This window comes from Apteryx rowi, unplaced genomic scaffold (assembly GCF_003343035.1).
Source record: "Apteryx rowi isolate R43461 unplaced genomic scaffold, aptRow1 scaffold_38, whole genome shotgun sequence".
In the NCBI taxonomy this organism is placed as follows: Eukaryota; Metazoa; Chordata; class Aves; order Apterygiformes; family Apterygidae; genus Apteryx; species Apteryx rowi.
The window spans coordinates 3,827,664-3,846,296 of NW_020450307.1; the positions used below are offsets into that span (position 1 = coordinate 3,827,664).

The following is an 18,633-nucleotide window of genomic DNA, read 5'->3' on the forward strand; positions in this document are numbered from 1 at the left end:
TGCCTGTATCTGTGTTTTGAAGGATTCCCTGTATTATTTTGTATTATCTTATAGACTTTCATTTCAGTTATTTTAAGAATGCAGATTCAAGTGGTATGAGTTAACTAGCCATAGCCTTAGGAGTCAAGTCAGAATTTCTAGAAACTGTGGATTCTCCCTGAAAGGCATGATTTGAATGTTCGCAGGAGTTTTCTTAGATTCAAACTTATACATAGGAAAAGTGTGTTTGACAGAAAGAGATCTACTTTATCATTTACCTTTGCTAAGTATTACCTTTTGTTCTACTTTTTCTCATTAGAACAAGGCTAACTATGGTGAGATTATTGTAACAGTGACATAAATTTCACTTTAATGTTGTAGTTTCACATAAAATATTATTTTCTACAATCTTAAACTACTTTAAATATTTCTGAAATCATTTAGTATATTTCTTAATATACACTGCAAACTTATTTCCATTTATTCCTATTGAAGTAAAATGACAAAGAAAAGGTTGAATCTGATTAAGGTTAAACATAAGATTTACCTTAAAAATCTAATCTGACAAAATTTTATAAAAATTGGTGGTAGCCAGACTACCATGAATTCATTTCTAGAGTTTGCCACAGATAGCCCTTTTCAGCTGAAGAAGCATTTAGATGTAAACCTTCAAGTGCAAGGTCAGCTGATAAAAGTTGTAGCCAGTGGCTGAGTACTATGGCTGCATGGTGTCTGCATGGGAATACAGTTTAACTATGAATAAACTATGCAGAAAGCAGTGTTTCCTGGTAGCAAAATTAGAATGGCTAATTCCCATTTCTTTATCACACACTGTTTTAATTGTTCATGCCTTCCTTTTATATTTTACATATTGTTTTGCCTGGACTTCCTGTACTTGTTCAAAAGTGCATCTTTCTAAGAAGAGTGAAAAATAATTTGTCATATTTAATTACAAAAGCATATAGGTGTGTTATGATTTTGAGGAAAATACCTTGCAATAAGCCTGGTTTCCTTATCAGGTAATATGCTTTTGTGAGCTATTTCTCGTAAAGCTAACTGATGTACAGCTTTTGGAGTGATCTTCACTGTTTAAGAACTATTCTTGGTCTTACTGATATCAGTAGGTACGCGTAAGGGACTATCTTAATTGCTTGTAACTCCTTTAAGATATCATTTCATCTGAATTGTCTTAATCCAAGGATCCTTGAGATAAAACCATGTTTCAAAGTGGAGGACTCTCACTGAGGATGAGGTTATTGCAGGTTAGGGAGCTAATGTGTATCCGCTGAGCTGCTGTAACCTCACTGGCACTCCACACTGAGCTACTGCTAAACCCTTCTAGGCCCAGTAACTCAGCTATGGGTCTGAGCTTTCGTGTTACAACAGTGCTTTAGTTATTTTTGTGTACTCATTACCTTGGCTTCGAACTCTGTTACTATATTTGTAAGATTTATCTGGAGTTAAGGTTGGACCAAAGTGGTGTCCTCAGCAAACTCTTCTCTTAACAGTGTAATAGATAGGGAGATTCATGGAGTGCTGTAATGTTGGAAACTCACATATTACAGGACTTGATGTCATGGTTCAGTAAGGGGCAGTACCTCACCATTAGTCCAACATCCTAAGTTGGTACTAAAGCCAAAGAAGATGCCCTTGGCYCTTGCTGGTTAAAACATATGAGCATAAATATTTTTCATTCTTTTTCTCAGCATGAAGTCCGAGATTATCTTAAGTAGCTTGATGGACAGTATACTTACTCTGACAAAGGAGATGTGGCTTTTGATTTCTAGTTATGCCAGTCCTTGTCAGTGGTTTTCAATTTCTTCAGAAAATTCTTCAGCTTCATTTTCACTTCTGTAAAATAGAGATAAGGATAGGACCTCCTCTGTAAAAAAGTTTTCAGATCTCTGGAGTAAACTATTTATGTACAAGATAGGTGGCAAAGTTTCTTTTAATACCAGAAATTAATATTATTGTGGTCTTCCAAAATATCCCAAGGATGTTTTGTTGCAAGTAGTAGCTGCAATGCTTTATATACACAGCACAGTTTAGTTAATTGCATTTTGGCACTGGAAGTTACCTCTGTGGTTTCAATTAAAGTGGTGTTTTTCCTCCTCTTCCTTTTCTAAATACTTGCTCCTGCTCATCTGGGCTATGAAACATCTACTGTATTTCATCTTGGAAGTGGCTGCATTGCAGCGCTAGCTGAAATTATTCCTGGTCACTTCCATTCTGCAGGACAAAAGGTCATACAGCAAGTATTATTAAACACARATCCTAATTTGTCCCTTTCACATGTTTGGAAGTGGGGTTCATCCTCCAGTTCCTTCACTTCAGGATGGAACCATACTACTAATTCGAAGAATTTCTTTTTCCATGGCTACTAGCCCAGCATCTTTTAGTAGCAAAATATTCATATTAATGAATCAGCTACAGCTCTGTATAGACAGTGATACAATGTTTCAGAATTAAGTGTTGATCTGTAGTATCCTTAGGAAGAAAGAAGAAAACTGCACATCCCTTTAGCTGCAGACTTCTTAGTAGCACATGTATTAGTCATTTTAACTTTGCATACCCATACTAAGAGTTATCATAGTACAAGGATGGTAGAGTCACTTGAAGTTACTTAGGTGGCAGTATGCAGAACATTTGACTTCTCTGCTACTTCCTGGTGTCCAGACTCTGGAAAGACAGGATGTGTGTTAGCTCAAAGTTATTTCAGCTTTTGCAAATAGTGAACTCATCAGTGCCCTGTTTGAAAGAGTCCATAGACTGCCCATGCTCTTTCTAGCAAGCTAATAACTCCCCCACCTTTTTGTTTTGTTTTTTTTTGATCAGAAACAGGCTTAGAGCATGGAGCAGGAAGTGGCAAGAGAGGAAGAAGAGAAAAAAGAAGGCTTGATTGAGTTTTATGACTCCTTCAAGGATATGTTTGAATTCTTCTGTAAGAACACAACAATCCATGGCACTATCCGCCTGGTATGCTCAGACAGCAATAAGATGAAAACAGCTTTTTGGACTCTGCTTTTACTTGCCAGCTTTGGCATGTTATACTGGCAATTTGCACTTATGTTCAGCCAGTACTGGGCCTACCCTGTTGTCCTGACCATGTCGATGCATTCAGAGCCCAAGATGTTTCCAGCAATAACTATCTGCAATCTGGACCCATACAGGTATCCTGTGCTTTCCTGATGGCTGTAATAGTGTCTTTAGAATTATAAGGGTTCAGAAAAGGTCAGCAACCTTATTTTATGACTTCAGACTGGAGGAGGTTGAAATTATTTGCTGTTAGTGCAAGTAGGGGGAGGACAGTAGGTAGACCTCGGAGAGATATGGAGAGGGTCTATATTTCCAAACTGGTTTTGAGATCAGATCTTGGTCCAGAATTGAGCRACAGTACATAGCAGTTTATATCACATACCTGTTCAGGATAGAGGGGACTCTACCTTGTGACTTGGTTCAAGTTATTGACTGATTTTGTGTTCTGATAAAAACAATCTTCTCTTGAATACATAGCTACCACATATATTAATTCATAGCTAAATTACACATCATTGGAACAAGAAACCAAATCACAGCTAAATGCAAGCTAAAGCTGATTCTGCCTGGCCATTTGTACAGATGGATGAGTTTATGGAAACAGCCCAACTTCCATGGAACTCTGTGTGCCTGTGCTTGCCAAGCAAGGCTCACACAGGAATAGTAAGTTATCAAGAGTTTTCAAATTACGTAGCAAAGGAAGTATGTGATTTCCTGAGAATAATTATCTAATTGGCTGGCAGGAATGCCCATTTGTGCAGCTGATGCTACATGGCTGCAGATTCTGACGCTTTCAATAGAGAAGCTGGCAACTGAAAATTCAGCTACTAGAGTTCCTTATAAATTATTATACTGAGATTAGTTACACTCAGCATGGCACTGCTGGCTTTTCTCACAAAGACATCTGGTCTGTGGAGACCAAAAAAAGTAGCCTTTCTGTAGATACCATGAATACATAGAATTTTTTTTTTTTTGTCTAATAGAAACATGGATATTCAAAAATAGCTAATATTTCTGTTCCTTACAGATTTGAACTGGTCAGTGAACATTTGGTTCGACTGGATCAAATGGCAGAAGAATCTATTGCTTTTTTATATGGCATCAACACATCAGCTAGCTTATTCCACATGAACGAAAAAAAAATCCAAGTAAAAGACTTATCAAGTATAGGCAATTTCAGCAGGTCCAACTTCAAACTGAGCCAAAACTTCTCACTCTTGAGAATTTCTGACCACAGTAATAGGTCAGGAAAGAAATATTCCAAGGTGGGCTTCAGACTGGTAAGTGTAACACCAGTGTTATGTCACCTATTCAGCATTTTAACCTACCCACACATGACACTGTCAGGATGCAGCACAGGCCAGTTGCTCCTTAAGGTACAGCAAGCTGGGAGCAAAGGGTAATAACACAGCTGGCAGGGCAGGAGCCTCACCAGCCAGGGCCCCATCCCAAAGTACCTGAACAAAGCAAGCAGAGCTGGCCCGGGGATGGTAGCCAGCTTTAACCAAGCATCTAGATCATTCAGCAAGCTCATGGTGAGGAGGCAGGTCTAAGGTCAAGCCAGGAGGTTAGTCTGGAGATCAGGGTCCAGATCAGGATCCAGTTCAGTGATGCTAGGCAGGTACACAGCAACAAGGTACATCCAAAGTCAAAAGTTGGGAAGTCAGTCCGCAGGCCAGGATCAGCAGGGGCAGGAGCCCAGCACTCCCACAGTACAGCCAGAGCTGAGCTTAAAAAGAGCTCTTGGGCCCATGGTTGGGGTGTGGTTGGATGCCCCAGGTGACATTGGTCAGGGCCATTAAGGCCTATTAGTGCACTCAGGGCCCTGACACAGATCTCACTAGATACATTTAACAAATGGGGGCGGGGGGAACAGATACAATCTCCGTGCTGTGTAACAACAACTTGGAGGATGTTTCAGGAGAGGCCATCCCTACCTCTTACATTTATGCAGACTGACAAGACTCTTGTAAAGTGAAGCAGTAGCAACATCATGGTCTTACACAACCCATCAACTTGTGAAGTCCATCTGACAATAACAAATTCAATACAAAAAGGTAGCAGCAGGCCATGGGAATCATTGTACCCCTTTCTAAAAATATACAAAACAAAGAAAGAAGAGTCTGTCTAAAATAACCTGTGAGGATTTCCTCAGTGCCCAAATGCTGTRGTACTGAGGGCACTAGAAATGTTGTAGATAAAACAAAAGATGACTATAACAAATCCAGAGGATGAATACAATAAATGCTTGTCCATGACTTTGGAGAAGAATGCAAATGCCTTGAATTCTTCATCTTAAAAACAGAGTTAGCATAGATCTAAAAGCAAAAGGGAGTGGGATTGAGGTGGTTTGAAAGGCCAGCAATTTTTGCCTTATTATTATCATCCTGTCCTATTCTGAAGTCCTTCCCCAGGCACACTTTCACCAGAGTGTGTAGGTGTTCACATGTCTAAGGCCTGAGTAAGAACAAAGGAAGCATCTCAGGACTTGGTCCCTGATTCATGGGTTGTGAAGAATTCCCATCAGCCTTGTACTTCCTTCTTCCAGAGTTCTTGAGTTTGCTTGTCTACCTCTCTTCTCATGCCTCTTTTTCCCCGCACTGATTCCACTGAGATGAAGGAACAGACCTTATCCAGTTTCTGTGGGATTCCTAGCACATAACTGAAGTGCTCATAGATTTCATTTTGTGGAAAAATACGGGTTTCCCTTGCCCCCGTATCCAGTATTGGCTTCACCTCTGATTTCTGTAACTCTTAGACAGGCTGTCATGTCTTGGCTGTGCTGGATAGAGTTTGACTTTTTTCTYCTTCTCTTCTTTCCTCCCAGTGCAATGCCACAGGTGGGAATTGCTTCTACAAGACCTACTCATCTGGGATGGATGCAATTCTTGAATGGTACAGGTTTCACTACATGAATATCATGTCCCAGATGCCAGTTATAATCAACATTTCTGATCATGAGGAGCAAATAGAAGATATGGTCTATTCCTGTCAGTATGACGGGGAGCCCTGCAGGCCCAGGTACATTGCTTCTTGAGATGCTAATTGTGATTTCAGCAAAACACAAGGGTTTGGGAAACTGAAACTGAGCCTGCACTGTGTCTGGCAGTCAGACTGCCAGACTTAGCTCTTGTTGTTCAGATTTGACTGAAAGAAAGGGGGGACAGTCTTCTATGATCAAAGCATGGGACTGGGAACCCAGAAATTAGCATACTCCCACAACCTACCTCTATGACTGTGAGCAAGTGTCTTAGACTGTTAAAGAAGCTTAAGAGAAACTCATTGGGAATTAAACCTTTGCTAGTACAAAGATATGTTGACTGTATTGAATGATAAACAATGAATGTCTATCTGCATGGGAGGAAAGGAGCAGGATTTCTCAGATATACAATGGATGAAAGCAGGATCTATTTTTGCTGTAACAATGAAAAGGGGGAGTGAAGGGAAAGAATAAGGCTCTCACTGCTCCACTGTAGCACTTAGCATAAGGCTGGGCCCCTGAGCATGAGGATTGTTCTCAACTATTATGCCAGAAAGGCCCACACACTGCCAAAAAGGACAGATGATCTTTACATCCTTTTGTGCCTAGAAGCAAAGAAGGGAGTATGCACCACATGCCAAAGATGTAGCTTTTTATTCCTGCATACCTGCAGTTTCCACTGTCAGAAGCTCTTCCAAAGGCAGTGCTGACCTATGCCACCCAAAATCACTGCTGTGTCTCAGGCATACATTTGCAGGCCTAGCTGTTCTCAGCTGATGACATGAGCAAATTTAACAGCAATGCACTCATCTATGACACAGAACAAGCAGAGGCAAATTTAAGTGTTTGTTGTGAGCCCCTTCAGCAAAGAGGAGGTGGATCTGCAGTGTTTGTTGTAGATCATTTTAYAAAATAAGGTCCTGCCTTATTGTTTCTCAAAGCAGTTGGTTCGTCTGTTCTTCTGGAAAGACACAGTGTTGCTGATGCTTTCATGTCACATACCTCTGTCTATGCACTTGATGGTGAGCACTGTCACTTTGGTACTTGTGTTTACCCAATTCCCTCCTTGAGAACTCTTATAAACTGGTGGAAGGTGAAGGCCGACTTGAGCAGGAAAGTTCAGCATGATCATAACATGTGATATAACTTTTGAGAAAATGAGGAGAGAGAGAAGCTGTTTCTCCTAATGATTATAGCACAGAGTTGGTCTCACGCTTCAACCTGCCTGTTCTAACAAACAGGCGGGGGACAATTTAGTAGCTGGTGGAAGGAAAAGCAAGTCAAAACTCTGACTCCTGTGTTTGTCACTCTGGCTGTAACCTTGGATGAGCAATGAATCCCTTYGTACCTAATTTTTTCCTTGCCTCTGGTGAGTTAATAACTCTTTCCAATAGGCATTCCTGTACACAAACACACATGCACACACCATTTGTGCTGCAAAGAAAGAAGGCATTGTTACTCCTAATTAAAACCCCTCAAAATCTCTCTTGCTTTCAGTGACTATGTTCACTTTCACCACCCAGTCTTTGGAAGCTGCTATACCTTTAACAGCAAGGGCACAGACTCCTTTTGGACAGCAACAAAACCGGGAATTCCTTACGGTATGGTATTTGGCAAAGGGTCGGAAGAAGAGCTAAAGTGAATATAATTTGGTGATGGATGAAATGTGTCTTCTGTAGATGACTAACTGACATGTAGCCCTCTCTTCTAGTTTGTTAGTACAAACCACATACTGTATTTGCTTGCTTCACTAGCCCATGTATATGATGACCAAATCAGCTGACTGTATACCTTAACTTACAGCAAACAGAATATTATTCTAGTTTTAGAGCAGGCTTGTGCAATTACTACCTGACGACTCACCAGATCTGTAAGGAAGATCAGTGCCTCTTCTGTGAGCTAAGACAGCAATATTGATCACTGCTGAGAATTCAAGGCATGGTGGTGTTCCTATTTTGGCCCAAAATGCATTGTTTTGCACTTCCCTTTTCTTTGATTTGCAGGACTTTCCCTTATCCTGAGAGCAGAGCAGAAGGATCACATCCCACTCTTGTCTACAGTGGCAGGTGTGAAAGTGATGATACACAACCACAATCAGACGCCATTCCTTGAGCATGAAGGCTTTGACATCAGACCAGGCATTGCGACTACAATAGGCATTCAGCAGGTTAGTTGCTTGCTCAAGAGCATTCACCTTCTACTTGCCTTCTTTTTTGACTGATTGCAGAAAGTTGTGAGGAGCTGAACACTGTGACTGGCTCATACAACAGGCTTGTGGGGCTCTTGTGTTCGCTTCTTGGTTGTATGTATATCCTTATGCAAGCCCCTTTTCACTATCCGCTGTGCTCAGGTACCTTTAAGTAAAACAAAATTAATCCAAATGTACAAGCGGCCTTTTGGGCCTCAAAAAGTTAGGGCCTTATTTGTTCTTACACCGAGGCTCTTACACCTTGTTGCAGCTGAACACAGGGGGCTTCATGTGTATATAAGGATGAGAACAAGCATTCGAAAGTGATTGAGTTATTTTGACCTGAAGAGCTGCTGCTTGTCAGCTGTACTATAAGGACTAACCACATGTGCTCATCTACCTTGCCCTTTTCACCATGTGTGTTTTGTTAGCAAGGTATAACTTGACTGCTCACACGTATTGCTGCATTTCCTGTCCTTTATATGATCACCTGTCCAGTTGAGTTTGGATGGTGTTGGCTAAGTCCAATTAAAGCTCCTAATCACTCAGGCCTYTTTTCTGTGTCCACAGGATGAGGTGAATCGTCTGGGTGGCAATTATGGGAAATGCACAACTAATGGCAATGATGTGAATGTTAAACTTCTGTACAACAACTCCTACACCCTGCAGGTATTGTCAGAGTGGCTGGCTGAGGCCTTTGGATGAATAGCAAATGATTCATACCTTATTCTCCAGAGAGCTTTTACAAATCAGCAGGTTCATTGCTGGAGACAGCAGAGATTCATGCCCCTCCCAAAAGCAGCTCACACAGAGAGTGTTAAAACTTGGAATGTGTTTTACTGAGCAGGAGATACTCAACCCCAGACACTTGGACTGTCTCTTCCTTCTAACACGAGCATGACTGAGAGATGAGGTAGTGAGTTAGTCAAGACAGCTGGGCTGTTCCAGTGGGACATTCTTAGGCCATCAGATATTTATTTTCGTAAGTATTTGCTCCTGGCTGAGGGTGTTTGGGTAGTTTAACTGAGCTATTAATGGGCATGAAGAAAGAGGGAGATGGAGAAAGTTCTGTCCCACTGRGTTCAATACAGTTTCCAGAGGTAAAGCCAAGGAGTGAAAAGCAAAAACCTTTTGCCTCATCAGTGTCTAGTAATGTCTGGTGCCTTTCAGCAGTAAAGAAATCTGTAGGTCGTCTTCTAGCAGCTACATGCTAAGGGCTAAAGTTTTGGGCACTTGTGAATTTTTGACTTATCCTCTCTTTTGTGTCTTGTTTTTTTTCCAGGCTTGTTTGCATTCCTGCTTTCAGCACATAATGGTTAGAAAATGTGGCTGTGGTTATTACTACTACCCACTGCCTCCTGGTGCTGAATACTGTAACTACAACAAGCATTCTGCATGGGGTAAGGGCAAAAGACTGCAATCCTGTCCTGGTCTGCAGGGAACACTTTCCTAGAATAGGGACTGGTTGTGTGACTCTTTGGATTACTGACCTTCTATTTTGTGCCTATTTGCTGCCTGGACTATTTCCTCAGATCACTGAATCCATCCAGATGGCAGGTACCTGTCTATATCTGCATGGATATCAGGTTATTTCATAAAATATCTTGATGCTATCAAGCACTTCTTTCTTAAAGGCGTTGGTACAGGCTTTCCCAGGGCCAGTCTTATTACCAAGCTCTTTTATGTTACCAATACCAGTGGCTGTGTTGGTGTAAGACAAAGCTTTCATTCGCAGAATAACTTCTCTTGGTTTTCTGGTTGCTTTCTCCCCAGGTGACCCTTACAGCTTCCAGAGAAGGGTCCTGCAGTGCAGGCAGACAATTACCTCTGCCATTTGCAGCCATTCCAAACTGGGAGTAAGGTGAAGAACAGGTCTCTCAGAGAGCGCTGTATGCCTGGGAAGGCCAAGTGAGGGCACAGGTTTTGGTAGCACATTTCCTGAGGAAGTGTCTGAGTGTGTTCCTCCCTATTTCTTCCACCAGGTCACTGCTTTTACCAACTGTACAACAGGCTCAGGAATCACCACCTCAATTGTTTTGATCAGTGTCCCAAGCCGTGTCGGTAGGTCTCAAAAGTAGAGCACAAAAAATGTCATCTTGCAGAGGAAAATGACACCAGTGGAAATGTAGACAACTTAGTGGAATATTTGTCAGCCAAATGGACGACTGTATTCTGGCATTTTCTGAACTGGAGATTCAGTTTGATGGGTGAACCTGCAATGCTGAGAAAGGAAAAACATAACAACATTAAGCAAATTAAACAAGAACTTTGTGTGTGCATGATAGCTGGGAGGGGAAATTGTTTCAATCACATAGAAATGTTTTATTAAACCCAAACCAAAATCCTTTGTGTCATTTTTCAGTCTGTATTACTTTTTTGATTCACCTTTTTGTTGTAGGTCCATTTCAAAATGGAAAAAACAMCATTTTAAAGCAAAATGTCAAATGTTGTGAACATGTCAAGCAAAAATTGTCACTATCTTGAAGCCATTCTAGTTTTCCTTCTGACCTGAACAGTTTTCAGGCAAGCTCTAGCTTTATTGTATAAACTGACTTACAAAGCTTATTCCAAGGTTCTCAAGAGCAGCCCACAGAACTTCTGCTTTGGGGAGTCAGTTGGCAATATTAAACTCCTTCATTTATTCACTTTTAAATGCCAGAATCATAGTGATAATAATCTCCATTTTTGTCTCAACAGGGAATCACTGTACAAAGTGTCTGCTGGGACAGCTAAATGGCCGTCAGTGAAGTCTCAGGTAGTCCATACAAACAATCTCTATGTGCAGAGGGGATACTGTGTTTAGTATGGCTTGGAGAATATTAAAGTTAAGCATGAAAACAGTGACTCAGGCAGCAGCAATGGGAGAGGCAAATAAAGCAAAATGGCCAAAATGTGGGTGCAGGGGAAGGACCTCATAGCTAAGACGTCAGATGAAGATTCTAGGTATGTTCATTTCCAGTTCTAATCCAAACTCCTTGTGACCTTAAGCAATTCACCTCACTGCCTTAGTTCCTACCTGCAATGACATTGACTTTCTGATTCCAGAGGGTGTTGTGGTGTAATAATTCACTCATTACTGTTTGTGAGGTTTTGCAGGGCTGCAATGGAAACTCTGTGAGTCGGTAGATGACCTCTTGCCATTTCTCATGTTCTAATGCTAAATGGGCATTCAGGTACATGACCAGGTGATTAATCCATGTCACATAGGTGATAATGTCGATATAAATACAACCAATACCTTTTAAAAKATTAAATGATTTAGTGAGGTAGCCGTTAAAGGCAGAATTTAAGAGCCAGAATACTATACACACCTAAAATATCAGTGCRTATTTCCTTGCTGCTCTGGCAAATATTAATACTTGATAGCTATCACTGTATGCCATAAGCCAACCAATCAAATTCTTTTTTTATTATTAACAATAGCCACTTTATTGCTTATGAAATCTACCTTTACAATATATTAAAGATACCAAAATTCAGCRGACAGGATTACCAGTAACACACATATATTCTGCTGCAGGACTGGATCCGCCAAGCTCTAAGGCATCAGAATGGATATAACTCTACTAGCAACAGGTTAGTCACTGAGACAAGGTAACAGGTATTCTCTTCATTCTAAGATCTATTAAAATACGGATTAACTCTTCATCCTTGTGAAATTTATATATGTTAAACTGGGAAAGGAGGTACAGGGTCATCCAATAAATTTCCCTTTGTCCCTCACAGTGCTGTAAGACAGTCCCTTTTAGCACCTTTTTATAGCATCATTTTCCAAGCTCGTGTTAAACACTCTCAAGAATAAAGCTTGAGTGAGTGGTGAAAACTATTGCCCAGCAATCCCTGAGTAAAATCATTGAGACCAGAATGCCCACTGTACCTTCCACCAGGTGAATGCCATGCAGACCTCTCACCCCTGCTAACTGCTTCTTTCCAATGCTTCTTCTCTCCAATGCAGAAAGGATATTGCCAAGGTGACTATCTTCTACCAGCAACTGAACTACAAGTCTGTGAACGAGTTTCCTTTGCTCTCAGTAGGTTGCACTAGATCAGCTCACAGTATTGTTATCTTTCATTAATTGATTAATTCATTAATCACATAATACTGTGCTGTGTATGGTTGGAGGGAGGATTATTTCCAACCCCCAGGATGGGATAAGACTTTTCTTCTTAAGCAAGTGACTCGGAAAATTTCACAGTTTACTCAGGGTCACACAAATTTGGTCCYCAAATGTCAAGTAGCTAATTGACCTGCTGGTAACATGCAATAATTTCATGTTCCCAGAGCTCTGCTGTGTTTGGTGAACACAGCCCTTTGGTTCTTTCCACAGGAGAATTTGCTTCTGTCCAGCATGGGAAGCCAGTGGAGTCTCTGGTTTGGATCCTCAGTGTTGTCTGTGGTTGAAATGTTTGAGCTGCTTATAGATATGCTAGTCTTATCTCTCCTCTTCTGCTACCAAAGKTTCAGGTCAAAGAAGACAATAAAAGTAGCTCACACTTCTGCCATCCCCAGTGTGAGCTTGACACTAGAAAACTACCGAGCTGTGCAGGAGGAGCCTGGGAAAGGCTATGGTTCTGCTCAGACTCACCCTCCTGTAGTGACCATTGCCATGGACAACAACAGTAACCTGCATCTGCACCTGCTCTCCAGAAAGGTGGAAATGCCAGACCTTTGCCCAGGTGTGGTGCTTAAATGATTTAGATACGTGAAAGATGGCTCTTTAGAAGGGGAACTGAATAGCTAAGAGTGGTGTGTGTGCGTGTGCACAGAGAAGTGGGAGACTAGAAGCTCCCAGAATGCCTCAGAAAGGTGAGGTCACAGGGGCTCAGGTGCGATCAGAAAGGCCGCGAACAGAAACGTGCTATTTTCACGATCTCTGAGCTCCTAAACACCACAATGCTGAGCTGGGGAATCCCCCTCCAGCTATTATAAACTCATTATTAAACTTGTCTGTATGCCCTGGATTCAGGCCTAATGCAACGTTCTTTTCTTCTTAATGAATATTATTGCGGGGGGGACCGTAGTTCTATTCTCTGGGGCAGTTGTCCAGTCTGCGTAAAAGTCTATTCATAGCTTCTAACTTTAAAACCCTTGTGAGGAAATCAGCCTGTGGCTTCAAACAGGCCCATCTGCATTTCACAAATATACTCAAGAGAAAAGTCAGCCTGCTTGTAAAAGAAAAGGTTTCCAGTGGAGGCTGATGAGGTTCATATCAGTCAGCGTTGTCTTGAGGATGACAGAATATGAGGCTGCTCTGATTGCAGCTTTGCTTCCAAGACACCTCTCTGCCCTTAACCTACTACTATTTCATTTTGAGGGCAATGCACAGAATGCTTTTGCTGGGATAATTTTAGATTTATCCCAGACTGTTTCAAATGGGACTCACTTAGAGGAAAGAAGTTAGAGGAAGTGGGGTTGATTGATAACTTTTTTCTATCACTGGTGCTACCTGAGTTGTTTAGAAGATTAAAACAGTGCTGCATTTTTGTTGCAGTCTCATTATAAATATAGAGGGATGTTTTAATGTTAATATTTGACAGTAACTTATGTGTACATAAAATAACAGATTTATTTTGATGATATTTGTAGGGGAGCATTTTACTCTGTTCTAATCTTGTTACAACTTTCTGTGGAAAACAAGTAACAAGAAATCAATGAGGGTTTTTTGCAACTTTTTAAATAATAAAATGCTCTGAATACCTACAGTGACCGAGGGTTTTGTTTGATTTTTGTTTTCTTTGCCTTCAGCCAATATTTGGGTTTGTTACTGCCCTGGAGGGTCACTTAAAAGACAGTGGATGACTTTTGCTTCTAATTTTTGGCTTTGAAAGTGTCTCCTCCAAAATGTTCAAGCTTTATTCACAGAAGCCAGAAAGCTTAGGACTAAATCACGAAAAGGATTTTGTTTCCAAAGACGTGTATGTGGGATTGTCAAAGCATGCAGTCTGCCACTGACATCATTGGAAGCTGAGCACCAAGGTGCTCTTAAAAGTCTTGCTTTTAGCTTTCAAAACCTTTTAACAGCCTGGACATCTTCCCTGCAGCAGTGCTACCTGGGTCCCTAGGCCTACCCCTGCAAATGTTCTGTTTTTTCCATTCACAAGGAGAATCTACAGAGAYGTAGGCCAAATCTAAATGAATTGTGCTGTAATGTGCGATTGTGCAAGTTACAGTGAATAGGAACATATCAGCTCCATAGAGAGGCCTGTCTGTACAGTGGATGATTCAGTACTTTCTCTGGATCTTTTAATAGCCCAAAGCTAGGCTTTGTGCTTCTGCACTGGGAAGTACAGCTTCTTAGCTGGCTGACAAGATTGAATTTTAGTCCAAGTGACCTTGCTGAGAAGGGATACCACGAAGGAAAAAGCCATAAAGACAAGGAAGAGAGGAAAGGAATTAGGCTTGTAAGCAGAACATCTGGGCATGTCCTGGGAACACAAAACTCGAGCGGATAAAATCAGCAGTATGCCATGCAGTCATTACTGAAACATTGTAGTGCCTTAAGTATACTCATGTCTATGTGCATACACATACAGTTAAGTTCAGGAAAAAGTGGTTGCTGTCAGCAATTAAAGTGATGGTTCCACTCCCATGAAGGTTATAGCTGTTGTTCATAGACAGACACCTCTCTGTCTCTCCTACTCCCTTCAGTACACACTGTTTTTTCACCCACAATACTATCTCAATTATTGTTATTCTCTGTCCCCTCTAACTCCTGATATAGCACTGCCTCTGTGGAATTTAGTGGCAAAACTCCCCCAGACATCAATGGGATTACAGTGGGTCTTAATCAGATAAAATGGAACAACTATCGAGAGGGTGAGAATCCTGTGTCTCTTTGGACAAAAATTCATTTGGCTTCCTCCCTTCAAGCCATAAGCCTGTGCCAGATAAATATCATATTTTAAACCCTCTCATAATGAAATGCTCCACCAGCTCGCAAAGATCTAGGATCAAAAGAATGAGGAAATGCATGTGAATTTAAAAAAAAAAAAAATCCTGTCTTTATTCTCAGTTCATAGACATTGTTTGTATGTGAGATTTTTTTCACTCCCACCTTTTCCAAAAACAATACATTTCTTCAGCTGTATGATATATTACATTTCAGCCTGTCATAGTTTATATACATCATTCTGACAATGCACTTTATTATGTCATGGTGCCTATACCTGTATAGTCCACACATAACCTTTTATTATTTTTGATAACTATGACATATTATAATAATAATAATGACAAAAATAATACTGAAAGCCATGCCTTATAGAAGAATACAGCTCTCCTAACACCGAGATGCACAATTAGCAGGAGACAGATTGCTCCTGAGAGAAATAGCTAGATGCTGTTTTCAGGATTGCTTGTAAAGTCTCCATGAAATCATTATTGTATCTCCCAGTCCATGTTAAAGCACTCAGTGGTAGAGGTATCTTAAGAGGGAATTACACAGCAAAATGAGGTGACTTGCCTCATTTTTTCAACTCAAAGGTTTCACAGTGGATTGGTCAAGACTGGGCCCCCTATGGCTCAGCAGTAGTCTGGTGCTATGTCCTGAGAGGCCTTCTTCTATTCGGAACACAGGGAGCTGTGTGTGGTGTGCCTCATTCCATAGGGGATTGCATTCTGTGACCACTGTGGGAAATGGGTAGTACCTTAGATCACAGCAGGTGGCTGGTGCTGTCTATTAATGAGCCAGATGAAGCTGAACAGTCTTGATCCACTTACACTGTCATAAAACAGCATAACTAAAAGTCTGCAACAGTCATTTTCCCCCAGTTTTGGAGCACTTCAGACTTGGTCACTTCTTGACATCCTCAATGGTCAGGACCACTGGTACTTCATTTCAGGGACTGATAGTGTTGCAGTATTATAAAGGCTAATGTTTGCAAACTCCCAGAAAGGGAGGGTTCTTCCAGAAATGGCAAGGTAGAGACAGCATCAAGAGCTAAAAAATCAGCTTGACACCCATTTTAGACTTCATTCAGGATCAGCAGGGAAAGGGAATCAGGTCTAGAGCCTGAGTGCAAGCCTACTCTGGAATTACTTTCAGACCCCTGGAGCATCTCTCATCATCTTGGTCACGGCATAAAAGCAGGCACCATGGAAAACACAGGTTTCCAGCAGAAGCATGTCTGAATAGAGAACATCTTCCTTCAGCAGCTAAGCTCAGCTTGCCTGTTACACCCTCTCAGACATCTCCACCTTTCTGTGCTGATAGAGCTCGGGCAGCTCAGACTTGACCCTCCAGAAAAAGGTCTTGGCAGAGGAAGGGAGGGGGCTATCTGCAGGACTGGCTGAAATGCAGACTCCTCCTATTGAGTTTCTCAGGGTTGTTTGAAGCCATGTGAGAGAACTCTCGGAAGATGTCCAGATAGGTAGCATCTCCTGCAAAAATACACAGGAAGAGGCATTAGTCCCAATATTTTTCCTTTGCCCTGCTTCGTACCTTTCACTTATGGAGATCATGGTAGATCAGGCCAATTGCACTCAAGACTTATGACTCTCTGAAGATCTGGATGCAAGGAAACAGCTCTACATGTGAATCAAAGACAGAGCCCAGGAGCCTTGGTCCTGACCTTTGCACTGCCTCAGAAGGTTCTGGTTTGATTTTACATTCTTTGTTAATATGAACAGGATTATATCTGAACAGGGATATGTAAAAATTTTCTTAAGACTCTTGCTTCACAACCAGATTTGGGATAATTCCTCCCTTTTCATATTATAGRTGTTTTCAGATGTATAGGCCCAAAAGACAGTAGAGAGATGTTTTTTGTAAGACTTGAAGAAAAGAGCTATTCTGGAAGCTGTGTACTCTGAAATGCAAAGCTTTTTCCTTGTAACACTCATGCAACAGCACAGCTTCATACAGTTTGGGCTATATGGGCTTGGAATTAGGCAGCTAGAGATGGTGTTCAGCCAGGARCAAAGATAAGATAAGTTACTAGTTGTCTTTGGCTTCTCTTCTGGCAACCAGACTTTTCAGTGCTTGTTGTGGCAGCTGCAACACCAGTCTACCTGTGCTGTCAAAACAACAACCTGTTGAAGGACACTATCAAATAGTAACAATTCTCCATGAGACCTGACTCAAGGCCCTGTTCAAACCACAAGTGAAGGCAAAGAGTTCAAGCGCCCTAGCAGTGGTTCTATGACAGAGTCTCCCTTGGTGCAGGGAAGTTTTCAGATTTATGCTGCAGTTTCAGAGATAACTAGGCACCCACATCCCATTAATATCTGTGCTTGTACATCTGCTGCACAGTGTTCTAGGTCAATTTCTGCCTTGGACTAGGCTACAGAGCTCATTTTTACCTGTGGTCATACAAGGAGATGAACCAAAGTAGCTACAAGGGAAAACATAAGGGAAAGATCCCAAGTATTCATATACAGCTACCTTTAATCTCTCACACAGAGCTCCTGTGCCCTCTGTTCACCAGAAGTGTCCAGGACAGTCACTGAGCGGGTAGGTCCACAGCTGTTGGGAGCTGCATAGCTCCAAGGCACATCACCCATCAACACTGGTGCAGTGTTGAGGGAAGAGAGAAGCTAACACAAAAACTTGACCTCACAAAGCCAAGTCAACAGCAGGATACAGTTTAACTTCATGTTGCCTCACAAACTGAGCTGGAGAGAATGATCTGAGYGTAGGTTTGTCTGGCTGGCTGAGAAGGGACAAAAGGCTTGCACCTTCCCCCCTCCACTACCAACTGGGAGTGTTCCCTACCCTGTAGGCATCCTCCAAGAAGCATTTTTCCAGCTGTGCCTTTGCTGCAAGATTGCAGGACAGGTCCCTCTGTGAACGTGGGGCCTCCTTCCAGGCACAGATGTCCTTTCCAGCCCACAGGTGAGCACATTTACTTACACTGGGACATGAGGAATTGTCTCTGTTCAGTATTTGGAGAGTGCCTGGCCCAAAAGGTCTTGAGAATAACTGGTAGTCTTCAGCATTACCCACATGCAGGTGGCAAAAGCTTCTAATGTGAGCCCTACTGTCAGGCAGACTTTAATCAGGCTCTGTTGATTTGCAGGCACCACAGTTCTCAGGAAATGTCTCTTTTTGTGCCTTCCACAAAACCAACATGACCTACCTGTTAGCTTCTGATTATAATCATTTGGGCCCCCTCCTTAACTGGGGGGACTCAGCCTGCTTTCACGGCCGCTCACCAGTGCTGTCCAGTGCATAAAGATCATAWATATCTTCATGTTACAGTCACTTCCAGCTTGTAGCCTCTTAGACCACTGTCCCCTCCCACCAGTGACAAACTCTCCGTGATTCACAGAGGTCTGTGCATCACACCAGATTTCTAGCATTTCCATCTATTCCCCCACCATCCATGCCTCCCCATCCTCCCTCAGTAAAATGCACTCCTGTATATTCCCTTTCTGGGGAAGAAAAAAATGTCATCCATATAGTGATACAGAAAAAAGTATTTTTTTCTATGAAGAAAATAAAGAATCATC

At 41.7% G+C, this 18,633-nt stretch overlaps 2 protein-coding genes across 2 annotated transcripts in view; one reads left to right on the top strand and one right to left on the bottom strand.

Moving 5' to 3' along the window:
• The first annotated feature begins 2,829 nt into the window (after positions 1 to 2,829).
• On the top strand, positions 2,830 to 13,876 carry SCNN1D (sodium channel epithelial 1 delta subunit). The gene is made up of 12 exons (XM_026074178.1): positions 2,830 to 3,149; positions 4,043 to 4,295; positions 5,843 to 6,036; positions 7,493 to 7,596; positions 7,999 to 8,162; positions 8,754 to 8,852; positions 9,466 to 9,583; positions 10,166 to 10,244; positions 10,881 to 10,938; positions 11,704 to 11,759; positions 12,139 to 12,214; positions 12,512 to 13,876. The coding sequence occupies exons 1-12, from the start codon at positions 2,830 to 2,832 to the stop codon at positions 12,875 to 12,877; spliced, it is 1,887 nt and encodes a 628-aa protein (XP_025929963.1). The 3' UTR covers positions 12,878 to 13,876.
• Positions 13,877 to 15,188: 1,312 nt separating this feature from the next.
• Positions 15,189 to 18,633, bottom strand: part of ACAP3 (ArfGAP with coiled-coil, ankyrin repeat and PH domains 3) — a 73,336-nt gene continuing 69,891 nt past the window's right edge. Inside the window, exon 27 of the mRNA XM_026074143.1 lies at positions 15,189 to 16,563. Within this exon, the coding sequence (XP_025929928.1) occupies positions 16,457 to 16,563 (107 nt within the window). The 3' untranslated portion in view covers positions 15,189 to 16,456. The remainder of the gene's footprint in view (positions 16,564 to 18,633) is intronic.